Source organism: Euprymna scolopes, chromosome 34 (genome assembly GCF_053919585.1).
Source record: "Euprymna scolopes isolate OS-2025 chromosome 34, ASM5391958v1, whole genome shotgun sequence".
Taxonomy (NCBI): Eukaryota; Metazoa; Mollusca; class Cephalopoda; order Sepiida; family Sepiolidae; genus Euprymna; species Euprymna scolopes.
The window spans coordinates 57,787,391-57,801,820 of NC_136515.1; the positions used below are offsets into that span (position 1 = coordinate 57,787,391).

General features: G+C 32.8%; 1 protein-coding gene across 1 annotated transcript in view; it reads left to right on the forward strand.

The window, feature by feature from the left end:
- The window catches only part of LOC145259269 (protein arginine N-methyltransferase 1-like), a 58,167-nt gene that overhangs the window by 21,206 nt on the left and 22,531 nt on the right, over positions 1 to 14,430 (forward strand). Inside the window, exons 3-5 of the mRNA XM_080117108.1 lie at positions 3,507 to 3,662; positions 6,925 to 6,988; positions 13,257 to 13,405. Coding sequence (XP_079973234.1) covers positions 3,507 to 3,662; positions 6,925 to 6,988; positions 13,257 to 13,405 — 369 coding nt within the window. The remainder of the gene's footprint in view (positions 1 to 3,506; positions 3,663 to 6,924; positions 6,989 to 13,256; positions 13,406 to 14,430) is intronic.

Consider the following 14,430-nt stretch of genomic DNA (forward strand, 5'->3'; position numbering starts at 1 on the left):
AACTAAAGCACTCCTTAATAAGAAAAAAATAAAATAGTAAATAATGGATTCTAAACAAATAAAATAGATGCCGAAAATCAAAACAAATCTTGAAATAAGTTTAAGGTTCTATCGACTGACTTATTTGAACTTTATCACTATCTCTACTATTATATAAAAGTTACTTTGTGTGATAGAGAGTTCCTCATAGGTTCTGAAATGGCTGAGCCTGTTTTTTGCAAATTTCACACAAAGCTAATTTATGTCTGGCAGTGTTCTTAGGTATGTTTTGTACAGAAATTCATCCAATAAATATTGAAAATCGAAAAAATCCAATCTTAAAAATACCTTTTCTCTTTTATAGATAAAAAAAAAAAAAAGAATTTTTATTAGAGAATATTTTGCATTACACTAGCAAGGGAGATAATAAAATTGCAGCAAATAATTTCTTTAAAAAAAAAAAAAACATTTATTATAATCTGGAGATATAGATTAGTGGTAGTATAGCATTCGACTACAGATCAAATAAATGTTCAAGCCCAGGTGTACCTCACCATTTTATTTTAATTTTTTCTTAAAATCATATTGCATGAATTGGAAGATTGTGTTGTTGGCATTGGTGTCCCTGATATTTTTCTGGTCAGAATTCTTTCTAGAAAGACATAGGGGATTACCAAAGGGTCCACATGAAGGTTGCCAATATCTTAAGTGTAAGTGATTTTTGTGGAATGAACTGAATTCGGTCTTGGGACGCCCAGGTCGTCAGTTTGTGTCATTAACTACTTGACCACCATCACCTCCAATCATTGCAAATGAGAAAATACTACACAGAATTAAATAAGCATAAACATTTTAATGTTAATATAGTAAAAATAGCTTGAAAAAAACTTGTGCATTTATCCATCTTCTATATATATATAATATATATATATATATATAAGCGAAAATGTGTGTATGTATGTTCGCTTTTTGTGTATGTCGAAGAAAGGCTTTTTTCTGAGAAGCGGTTGGTCGGCTCACAACTTCTTAAAACTTTTTATATCACATATAAATCATAATATCTACGAGTTAACAACGGAGATCGCCTGTCTATTTAATTTGCTCGAATTTGAAAAGATAAATATTCAACATTTTTCGTTCGCTGCATGTGGATTAGGCTTTTTCGGATAATAAAAGCGGCACTAATTTGGGTGGCATTTTTCCGGTCGCGATTGCCAGAAATGTCCGAAAGCAATCAGTTTTGATCAATATGAAATTTTCCTTATATCAGACAATTGCTATTCAATTTTGGCAATCCCCTTGTTCCCCCCCCCCCTCCCCATATATTGGAAAATAAAAATTTTTTAAAAAAGCGTTCCCGCAGTAACTAAAATACTGTCCCACAGTTACAGTTGACCTCATTAAAAGTCATTAAAACGTGCATCTGCCGACAAATATCGAAAAATTGGCCAAAAATATTAATTCCTTCACCTTAAATTGGGTCCTTTTCTATAAGGAGGGTGCCGAAAAAAATCGTTCCTTCATTTTCTCTGCTCCTGCTACTACGACAATGACGTCATGTTTGACCTAGAAAACGTTGACGTTAGTTTAAAACCACCTGCAAGTGTTTTTAAAGGTTTAATTTTATCTGTTCTCAGTTGTATGTCTCTTTGGCGTATGAGGTAACTTGTCGGGCATTGTTTTCCGCTTTAGTTTCGATGTTTCGGGTTCGAACCTGTCTTTCTACCTAAACTTTTTTTCTCTTTTACACATTTTTTTTTTTTTTTTTTTTTTAACGTTTGTTCGCTGTTTTGCTTTGTTTTGTTTATTTTCCAATTTTTCTTAACATCGTGTTTTTTTTTTTGTTTTTTTAAATATTAAAACAAGGCCACCCTCTCCTACATACAAACACCCAGGCAACGCCGGGTACCCCCGCTAGTTTATAATATAAATCTCACCTGTCTGTTTAAATTTATGTATGTCTGTTTATGTCTCGCAAAAACTTTTGACAGAAGCGGCAGATCCTGACAAGATCAGTATCATTTTGAAGCTTGACGTCTTGGATGACAAATATTGAAAAATTGGCTCAAAACATTAATTCCTTCACCATAAACTTGGCCATTTTGTACAAGGAGGGGGTCCATATTTTTCGCCGACATTTTAGCAAGTTATTGCCATCGTTGGATTGACCTTAGTTAATTTCAACGCTTTTCACTTCTGGTCACATCATGGAGACATCAGCTAAGACGTTCAAATTTTCTTTCACTTTCTTTTCCGCCTTCATGGCACAGGTTCGAACCTGCCTGCCTACTACCACTTTTTTGGCTCAACACACACCTACAAACACCCAGGCTATTTTTATATAACATTGAAAACAATGGCAAGTTTTGTTGTCCATGTAAATTGGTGGGAAAATATAGTTGCCATCTTTATAAACAAAGAAATATGCTAAGAAAGAATAAGTTCCTTTCATAATTTTCTCGTTATCGGTCTTTAGCTAACCTCTTCAAGTATTTTTTTTTTTTTCTCACATGTATAGTGAAATTTGGCATAACAAAAAATCTTTTTTTCTTTCTTTTACTAAAAATGAAAAACGGTTTAATGTGAAAAAAATATATTTAAGTAATGCCTTTTTCGATCTAAATAATTTACATGACTAAATAAGTGTTTTTAAACTATTAAGAAAAAACCTTATTCCAGTTGCATACATACTTGACTTCGAAGTGAGTATCATGACCAACAACTCCATCCATTTACCAACAAAAAAGAGATAATTCCTGAGAAGACGGTCTTGTATTAACAGAATCAATGCTACACTACTCACTTAAATTAAAATATTCAGATAAAATCGAATCTTCCACCTCCATCTAAAAAAAAATTTTCATAAAAACATCTTTATGATTCCATAGCTTTTTGACTAAGATCAAATGTCGTACTATGGTGACTGGTTGTTAGCTAGGAAAAACATAGACAACCCTTAAGCAGGGTGGCAAGGATGACCACAGTCCCTCCCCTTCCCAATACTTTTGAATAGCTTTGTACCTAATTTATTTGTTTATTGTAAAAAAAATTTTTAATTCTTCCGTTTGTCTGCTTTCCAGCTAACTACAATTTGATTGTCTTCAAGTCCAATGTAAACAAGTTCTTGATGAACTGTCCACCTAACTAATCCAATTTACAAAATTTCCACTACTTATGATAATTATGCTATAATCCCATTGACTAATATATACCCATTAACCCTTATCCTTGAATGGCCTCTGGGCCTTGATAAGTGGTGACTCCTTTGTAAGAAAAATAAATGAATGAATAAATAAATTTTTCATAGTGCAGTATCTGTTCTCCACATCTTTCCAACATTTGACATCTTACTAATGCCAGAAGCTTTAATTTCATCTTAAAAACGAAATGTTAAAAGCATTTTTTAAAGTTTTTATTTATTTTTATTTTTTTCCCCCCTAATTCAATTTTGGAATAGAGCATAAAATAGGTTTATTGTTTGATTATAGATACTTATCTTTGTTTTTACTTTTTTTTTTTTTTCGCAGGAAATGTTGAAGGATGAAGTGCGTACACTGACCTACCGCAACTCGATGTACCACAACAAGCATTTATTTAAAGGGAAAGTGGTGCTTGATGTCGGATGTGGAACTGGAATCCTTAGTATGTTTGCTGCCAAAGCGGGAGCCAGCAAAGTTATTGGTGTAAGTAAAAGAAACAGACTTTCATTTTAGACACCTTCTCTTTATCCCCAAAATCTTTTTGTATTGAGACCCTATGCCAGCAAGTGGAGATTGTGCTAACTAGTATGAATTTTGAGTTTCGTTAAGTACATGGCAGAATAACCTAGCAGAAAATAGAAATAGACCCAGTCCCCCTAAAGTGAGTGAGACGAGTAGCGTAAAGCAGGTGTTGAATATCTAATATATAGAAATTAAATCACATGTCAGATGGTTTTTTTTTTTGAGGCAGTTTGTGATGAGAAAGTGGCCACACTGGACGTGTTTAACAATGTAGTAATCTAAGTGAATTTTCTTGAGACTGTCCATTCGTCAACCATTTCTTCAAGGCTAAGTAAGATAATTAATGTGATTTCTCGATATTCGTTTGCAAGTTAGACAATCTTGGGTTGCATAAAAGCAAGCGGTTTGAAAGAACGAGTTTTTGAGGAAGGCAAGCTGTGCATACATGCTACGTTGAAGTAAGTATGACATTGGGAGCTGATAGAACACATTTGTAAATTAAGACGTGATGCGAATCATGGCATTAGTGAAAAGGGGGGTTATATATTTGTATCCTATCCCAGCAAATAGTAATAATGTCAACTAGTATGAATCTTGAGTTTTATTAAGTAGATGTTAGAATAACCTGGCAGTAAATGTAAATATGCCTAGTGCACCTAGCATGAGATAAGGATGTGTCAGTAGGTGATCTCCCTAGATAAACATGCGAGAAGCAAGTGTTGCATTATTAGATAGAAATTATATCACATCTTCGAGGTGGTGCAGTTACAAGGCAGGAAGGTCAGGAAGCGGTCACAGTGGACATACCCAAAAATGTAGCGATCAAATTTCCTTGAGACTATCCGTTTTTTAGGACAATAGCATGGTCAAAAGGAAATCACTCTTCTGTAAAGGGCGTTGCCTTCCCTGCTTTAACTCTGGGATAACAGTTAATGTGTCTTCACGTGAGAACAAATCACATGCAAGACATTGACAAGCCACCTGTGGACTTTTTGGACTTGAATCAGTTTATAAGAAATAGATTTAAAACCTTTTCTGGCTTACAAACCAGAGACTTAATTCATACAACTAAGGTATAACACCATTAGTTGATCATTTCTTCAAAGAACATGGTGGATGCTCTGACGAACTACAAGCTCTTGTGCCCCCCCCCCTCTATGTAAACCCCCCTGGCAAGCAGTAAAATCCCACCCCTACACTATCGCTTAGAAGTGTTTATATACCCCCTAGATAATAATATCTACGATTTGGAAACGCGCATCGCGTCTAGATTTATTTACAGCAACTTTTACAAAATTAGTGCTATTTTGGCTTCTCACATGTTGATTCGGCTTTTTCGTATAAAAAGCGAAACTAATTCAAAGCTGACACTGTTCTCTTCAATTGCGCCGGGAACGTCCAGAAGCAGTCAGCTTTAATGCAAGGAAAATTCCTTATATCAGACGATTGCTATTCAATTTGGACAATCACCTTTTTATGGGGAGCTGGTTTCTCCCCAACATCTTGGGGAAACGAAACCAGCCAAAGTTGAGTAAACACCCCCCCCCCCCCCCAAAAAAAAAAAAAAAATTTAAAAAACCTGCCCTGCAGTGAATGTTAACTCTGTTACTTCTATTTGACTTCATTAATAGAAGTAACGGAGTTAACTTTATAGCGGGCATCTGTCAATTCAAACATCTTTCCGTTACTATTTCTTGGTCGGTAAACGGTTAACGTTGCACATTTTATTTTATTTTTTCACACTTTATTATTTTCCAACTGCGCCTCAAGGCTTCGACTTCGATTCTTCCTACTTACCTACCAAAACGATTTTTTATTATTTTGTTTTGATTTACCCAAAACCACACACACCTCCAAACACCCGGGCAACGCCGGGTACCCCCCCCCTCCCCCCCCAAGTATATCTATAAAAGTACATTTCCCTACCAAACTACTCTGTCAGTTTTCAGTCTACAGACTCGAGATTTGACAAAAGGGGTATTGAGATTTGGGAAAATCTTTTTAATCGATTTTCGGCCAGAAATTTTGCTATTAAAGTGTCAAAGTTTAATAATTTGATCTTTGAAAACTCTACCAAACTCCTCCACCAATTTTGGGTCTGAAAACACTTGAAATTTTAGATGTAGGTTACTTGGACATGGATCAAACTTTTTAATTTGAGCTGAAAACATTAAATGTTTAAGGGTCAAAGTTTAAAAAAATTTGACCTCTGCGGTCTCTACTAAATTACTGGTCTAAAAACATTTGAAATTTTACATAGTGTTTTCAAACATAGGGCAAGCTTTTTAAGCAGTTTTTGGCCGAAAATTTGGCTGCCAAGAGGTCAAAGTTAAAAAGATTTGACCTTTGCGGTCTCTAGCAAACTATTCAGCCAATTTTGGGTCTAAACATTTGGAATTTTACATAAAGGGTATTCAGACATGCAGCAAGCTTTTTAATCAGTTTTTGGGCGAAAATTTAGCTGTTAAGAAGTCAAAGCTCAAAGAGTTAACCCTTGCAGACTCTACCAAACTGCTTCGCCAATTTTGTATTTAAACATTTGGAATTTTAGATGTAGGTTACTTTTACATGAGTCAAACTTTTTATTTTATATATATATATATATATATATATATATATATATTGTTTTGAACAAAAACTAATACATCAAAGAATGGATTGATAGCAACAAATAGTGTATTTCATCATTAGTTACAATTGTTTCAAGACTATTCGGACAAATTCAAATAAGTTAAAACTATATGAATGCTCAATTATGAAATATGATATGTAGCTTACAGTTTAAGTCATCTCATTTTGACTTAAAATTTATTGGTATATGAACGATGACTGGATTTTCAATTTTTTAATTTATTTCCTCATTTAAAAGGAGAAATTAGAGCAAACCCAGTAAAATTAGGAATACTACAAATAAGTCTCTCTCTCTCTCTATATATATATATATATATATATATATATATATATATATATATATATATATATATATATATATATATATATATGCACATTAAGTTATGAACAGTACATAAGGCCTGAGCAAAGCCGGGCTGAACTGCTTTGCCTTGTCACTGCTTCTGGTACTTAAAAAAAAAAGTATTCACATATGTGTACATAAAACAATTTCACATTTCAAAACACCTTTAGATAATGTTTAATTATGGTTAAAGCGTAGAACAAAATCCAATTTATTGTAGTTAAATGTTATTTTATTTATTTCTGATAGATTGAATGTTCCAGTATTATTGATTATGGACAGAAAATAATCGAAAACAATTCTATGGACAGTGGTAAGTAGAATTTCAAAATGTTTCAATATTTAGAAACTTTTTTTTTTTTTTCACCCCCCCCCCCCCCCCCCACACACACACACACATACACACCCTGAGAAAAATTTTCATGTATCTATGACAAACAAAATATCATGCACCAAAAATCACATAAATTGATCGAGTAGTCTTATTTAATGAAAAAGAAAAAGAAAATCAAATTTTGTGCCTAATCAATTATTTCTCAACGCCAAAAATGATTTCCTTTTTATAAAAATAAAACTACTTGATCAATTTATGTGATTTTATTTTTTTTCCATTGTTTTTATTATTCCATTGTACTGGATTCATTGGACTGTTATCTTGAATGTGATTTTTACAATGTTTCAGCTGATGCAACCTCTGACCTTCTTCAGGTGTATTTTGTCATACTCTGGAATGTTTCTGTCGACCGAAACGTGAAAATCATACTCAAGCAGTCCGATAAATCCAAATAATACGAATAACCAATCCTCATCTCAAAATTTCAGAAACATCAATTACAGCAAAGTTCAACATTGAATTGCATTTATAAAAAAAAAATCTTCAAATTGATCCTCATACTTCTCCTCTTCCTGTTTATGCATTTTTCTCCCATTTCTGCTTTAGTAGTAATAGGTGCATATAGCAACGGTTCTATTAAAAAAATAACTGTTTTTAATTTATTTCCTCATTTAAAAGGAGAAAGTAGAACAAACACTTGAAATAATTTATATTTATTAAAATGTTAGTCAGCTAATATACTTTCCTAACTTCTGGTGTATAACGCTATCAGAAGTGATGACAAGGCAAATCTGTTCCTTCATTTTTATTGTGAAGTGATTTGTTGAAATAAATATAAGAACATTGTTGAAAAGTATACAATAAAAATAACACAATTTATTTGCATTTTTTTTATAACAAAATGAAAAAAAAAAGTTTTTTATTTGCAATTTTATAAGAACTATATTTATGAAATTATGAAAATAAGTTTAAAATTTTTTAAATAATATTTTTTTATTTGAATTTATATAATAGATATGTTTACGAAAGTATAAAAATAAAATTGAAATCAAAATAACAAAATTTGAAACATCATTAAAAATGTGTATCCAATACATAATATTCCCATAATAGTTTTAAAATATTTTAAAAGTGTTTTCAATAATTTAAAAAAAAAAAAAAAAACTTATTTCAATAATTCATAATTAAAATAAGACCAACAACAGATTCCGTTTTAGAACGCAAATTCTGTGATCATCTACAGCTTTCTCCATGTAAATGAGGAAAATTGGTACTTGTACAGTTTAATCAAGACATTAAAAAATGAAAATATCGAAAAGAAAAAAAGTTTATATTGTACGTATCTGTTATGGAATGATGTTCTCCAAAAAAAAAAAAAATTTCATCAAGTAGGTTTTTTTTTGGGTTTTTTTTTCCGCCACTGTAAAAAAAAAAAAAATTATTCAACGTGCGGTCATAAAAACGTTTTTCTGCTGTTTAAAAAAAAACAAAAAAAAAACTACTCAATAAAATTAACTGATTTTTTTTTTTTTTTTTTTTTTTTTTTTTTCTCGGTAGTCTTCAGTCCAAAACGGATAAATACAATATAACTGTTTATCGATATTTTCATTTTTTTTAATGTCTTGATTAAGCTTTACAGGTACCGGAAAATTATACAAAGGTGAGACATGTTGTCCACTAAAAGTACAGTTAGAAGAACACCGAAAAGCCGTAATATGTGGAGAGATTGAAAAGTCGGGTATGGCTAACCATATCATGCGGCAACTCTGCTGTTTTCCTCAAGTCATTCCCGACTTGATTTAAATGGAAATTATTTACCCCTTTTGCTAACATATTTGACGCACGGCTGCGCTTTATTATTAATATGACTCTTTGAAATGTCTTCTAAAGAATATCGTCAACAATTTTTTTTTTTTTTTTTTTTTTTTTTTTTTGCAAAAGAACGTGTAGACAGACATTCATTCAAAATGGGAGAATGCTTTTATTTTGAGAAAAATAGCAAGTGAATCACAAATTCCTATAACAAATTTTAACAGTAATACTATACAATACATTTACTAAAACAATCAAATAAAAAAAAATATAAATTAAAAACTAATTAATATTAACATAAAAAATAAAAAAAACAATAAAAAAACAAAATAAATATCGCAAATTCCAATAATTTTAACAGTAATACTATACAATACATTTACTAAAACAATCAAATAAAAAATAAATTAAAAACTGAAATTAATATTAACATAAAAAAAAATAAAAAACAATAAAAAAAAAAATAAATATCGCAAATTCCAATAACAAATTTTAACAGTAATACTATACAGTACATTTAGTAAAACAATCAAATAAAAAAAAATTATAAATTAAAAACTGAAATCAATAAAATTAATATTAACATTTGCATCTAATAAAAAGCAAAATAAATATTGCAAATCCACAACTTATCTGCTAAAAGCCTTCCTCTTCGATACATAACTATTAAAAATCGTCTTTGCTTGATACAACTCTGCGTTCAACAAGATTAAAAAAACAACGTAATGTGCCGTTGTTCGGCAATTGGACTAGTGTGTCGTTTTAAGAGATACGAAGTGCAAGAGAAGGCAGAATGTCTTAAGAATTGCTTCTCAACACACTGAAAAACCTCATCAATATGCCTCATATTTAAGAATTCAGGTGATCGGTCGTCTCCCTCTGAATACAGACTAATAAGTCTCTTGTCCATCATGAGTAAGTTGCTTGAATCTTTGTTAAATGGAGTAGTAGTCAACAATCTTAGCAAAAATAACCTCCTTAGTGACATGCAATATAGTTTCCGCTCCGCTAGATCTACGGCAGATGTGCTAACAGTTAGATCTCATAGGATTAGTGAATCTCTCGACAGACACTTCCTTTCTAGAGCAATTGCTCTTGACATATCAAAGGCCTTTGATAGGGTATCGCATAAAAGTCTACTCCACAAGATCTCCAGCTACGGTATAGCTGGAAATGTCTTAATTATTAAATCATTTCTCTCCGATAGATTCATTAAGAGTAGTGGTTGATGAGTAGAAATTAGAAGCTCACAGTATTAATGCTGGAGTGTCTCCGGGGTCCATCCTGTGCTCAACTTTTTTCCTGATCTACATCAATGATCTCCCAAATCACATCCTAAGATAATTCCTAGACAATTATGCTGATGACACTACCATCTATGACAACACTTCAAAGACCGTAAATGACCAAGTTCTCTCTGATTCTCTCTCCTCCGATCTTGATTACGTGGTGCAATGGGGGAAAAAGGTGGCTGGTTAATTTTAATGCATGTAAAACCAAGCTTCTATCTTTACATCAATGCTCTGCTCTCCGTCTGCCATCAATTGAAATGAATGGCTCTCGTCTCATGAAGGCTCCATATTTTGACAAGCTTTTGTGTCTGACCTTTATTTCTGATCTGAAATGGAACACGTACATCAAAGTTGCTGGAAAAATGGTGGGATCCTTCTACCGCTCCAGTAGATATCTGTATAAGAGTCAAGTACATCTGGGCAGGAGCTGCTAGAAGCAGCTTATTCTGCCTTGACAGAGTTCAAAATTGTACTTTGTAGCCTAGTGGGAGATGCCCTTTTCTCTTCCCTGCAACCTCTTTCCCACATAATAGACGTTGCGAGCTTGTCTCTGCTTTATTTTCATGGCAAGTGCTCGTCTGAGCTCCAATCGATGGTCCCCCTTCACCAATCTTTCATGAAAAACACTCGTTTAGCTTAAATCATTATCAATAATTTCCCTCGCTTTTTATCTGTGTCTAAACCTAAACGTACATTCCATGGACAAAGCTTCTTTCTTAGAACTGCACGTCTGTGGAACACTCTTCCATTTGCCTTCTTTCCAACTGACTACAATACAGTTGTCTTCAAGTCCAACGTAAACAAGTTCTTGATGAGCCGTTCCCCTTAAGTAATCCAATTTACCAAATTTCCACTACTAACGATTACTATAATATTGTCCCATTGACCATTGTACCTTATTCTCAAGTTGTCTCCAGGTCTTGATAAGTAATGATTCCTTTGTAAAAAAAAAAAAAAAAAAAAAAAAAAAAAAAATATTTGTATGTTTGGAGAGAAAAAGGAAACCATCTACAATTATGGGAAAATCGTGGAGACAACTCAAAGAAGCAGCAAATATGCTACGATCAATTATTAAGTAAACCTAGTATAAACTTTAGCACAGTATAGGAACTGCTAATTATAGATAATATGTACAGCATAATCGTGATGAATCACTGGTTCTATTCAGATCACTGAAGTTAAGCAATGTCGAGCCTGGTTAGTACCAGATGGGTGACCATTTTGGAATTTTAGGTGCTGTATGTACTCTCCGCCTATCTTGGCATTTGTTTCCGATCATCCTGTACATACACTTCACTTGCCACTGGTATTTAACAATGTTGACTCAGAAGAGGTGTGGTTGGAGATTGCGTACCTCCTGCTACAGAAATTTCATGCGCAACATCCCTTGGTGGTTAACCATAGTTTTGTCAAAGACTGAAGAAGCCTGTTTGTTTTTTTTGTTTGTTTGTTTTTTTTTTCTACATTTTTATACAGTAATAAGTAAATAACATGTTTTCTCACTTAACACCCAGATTTAAAATGTAGCAAACACCAAGATATGAACCACGTAACACAAAAAAAAAAAAAAAAAAAAAAAAATTATCACTGACACGATTCTGGTCATTTCAGTAGATGGAATTTGAGTTTAAAAAAAAAAAAAAAGTGATGTCTTTGTCGTTGCATCCATTGCCGAACCGGAAGTTGCGAATGTTTAAATTAAGGCTTGTCAATCAAAAAGGGGATGACTTTCAAAAATATCGTCATAAAAAAAGCAACCCCCTCCCTCCTTGTAGAAAAGTGCCCAGTTGAAAGTGGGGGAATTAATGTTTTTTGGCCAATTTTTCAATATTTGTCATCCAAAGGATCAAACTTCAAAACAGTACCAATCTCATGAAAATCTGTCGCCTCTGTCAAAATTTTTAGGCAGACATATAAACATGCATACATACATACAAAACGACAGATAAGGCTTATATTATAGATTATATTGGATTATATAGTAATGATTTATAGTTTAAAAAAAAAAAAAAGGACTCGTACGCCACCACCACCAAAAAAAAAAAAAACGTTTAACTTACACTTTACTTTTTACTTCGAGATTAATGCCTGAGCTATGAAGACGTTTGCTGCAAGGCTAAAAATTAAAACATGAACCAATACCTATTACATTATGCAGGTATATTCGTAATGCCGTCGTTCGACCTTTATCTGGCCAAGTTCATATTTTAAACTTCCACACTTTTGTACCAATTTTCCCTGGCTAAACCGCAAATATAAAGTTTTGTATGGGTTTGATTACCCCTATATATTAAGTTTCATGTATGTAGACCAGAAACTGACAAGTTTTGTAGGCAAAATTTTTTAAACAAATATATATATGCATAAATCAATATATAGAGAAAAAGATTTGTGTTTACTATAACTATTTTACGCAAATATTGTGCAAGTATAAATCATGTAGGATATCTGCATTAATATAATTACATGTAATAGTTAACCAAAGATTATCATTCCATAAGATAACCGAAAAAAAACTAATAATAAATTAAAATGAATGTTTAAAAGAATATGCAAATTAACTAGATCTTTTACAGATGAATGCACTTCCGTGGCCCATATATATATATCAGTTTTATTTTCTTTTTAAATAAATAGAAAAAAGGGTTTTTAATATGAATATCAATACACACAAAAAAAAAATTATAGGAGTATATATAAAGAGATAATATTTGAGACTCAAAAAATGATGCAGGTAGATTGCAAAGTAACATTTATTTGTTGTATATTTGCTTTTTTTACCACTTTTTTTTAGTTGCTGTAGATTGTAAAACAAACCCTAAATTTTGTTTTGAAAACTTGAATTTTGTCTGGAGAAGACCTGAACTTAACTTGACATTGAAAATCTGTATGAACCCTGTAAAGGGGCAGTTAAAATGCAGTTGAAATATGAGATAGTAGGTGAATGTCTGGCATCCGGTTGGATATCCCATCCCTGGCTTGAACTAACTGATAAGAAGACAGTTAGAAAAAAAAAAAATAATTATTACAGACAAAATAATCAAACACTAAACATATTGCTACTTATTACTCGTAATGTTTTGTTTTTTCTGAATATTTGTCAATTTTATCTATTTCCTAAAAATCCTTCTTTCCATTGGCAGTTATCACTTTAGTTCGTGGCAAAGTTGAAGAAGTTGAATTGCCAGATGGTATTGAAAAAGTTGACATCATCATCAGTGAATGGATGGGTTACTGCTTATTCTATGAGTCAATGTTAAAAACTGTGCTCTATGCTAGAGATAAGTGGCTGGTGAGTACATTTTTATTTGTTATAATGATAGTTTTATACTTTTTCTCTTCAATATTACAATCAATTATTAATTTCTTTTTTCTTTTTTTTTTTCAATCTTCAATTTAATCTGGAACTAACTGTTTGTAGCAAGCTTGTCTTCAGTAGAGACAACTGTACATTCGATTGCTTAATTTGTGGAGACTGGGAGTGAAATGTCTTAAAATTGTGCTGGTCAATTTAATGAGAAAGAGAAAAAGATAATTTTGTTATACTCTTTGTCCATAAATACATTGATTACAATTATCAATATCAGTTTTTATTTTATTTATTTTTATTCCCCTGTTCAGTTTAATCTTGGACAGACTGGTTGTTTGTAGCAAGCTTGTCTTGCATGTTAAACCCAGTAGAGACAACCTGTACAAGGTGGAACGATAAAATTGGTGCCATAAAGAAAACATTACAGCTTTATTTTAAAACTTTTATTGCAAAAAATCAATTCAGGTAACTTGATTATGTAGTAGAACTGACATCTATTCAATGTAGCCAGCTTCAGCCTCAGTCACTGTTTTGATACAGGTCCGAACTGGGAGCATGGCTTTTCCACAAGTGCCGGCAGGACCTCGGCAGATGGCGGCAATCAGGCTGGCTTTGGTGTTGTGGGAGGTCGTGTTGGTGATGTTCTTGACATTTTACCAAACAAAGTAGTCCAGCAGGTTCAGGCCGGGGAGGGGGGGGCAGTGGGAGAAGGGTACATAGTCGTAGCACTCCTTCTAAAGCTAAGCATGGGTCTCTTTGGACTTGTGGGCCAGCACCGAGTTCTGCTGCCACGCCCGTGTTCTGCCAGTGGCCACCTGATTGTATCAGGGGATCACCACACTCTTCAGCACATCCAACACTTTGTGTGATTTTTTAGTCGACTTCTAAAATGTGAAGTGGCCCTCACTTGAAACCACACCGAAGACCTTAACCGTGGCCGGAAACATTTTCATCACCCTGGGTACATCCCTGTTACTCATGGCAATCCAGCAATGTATTTTGAGGAT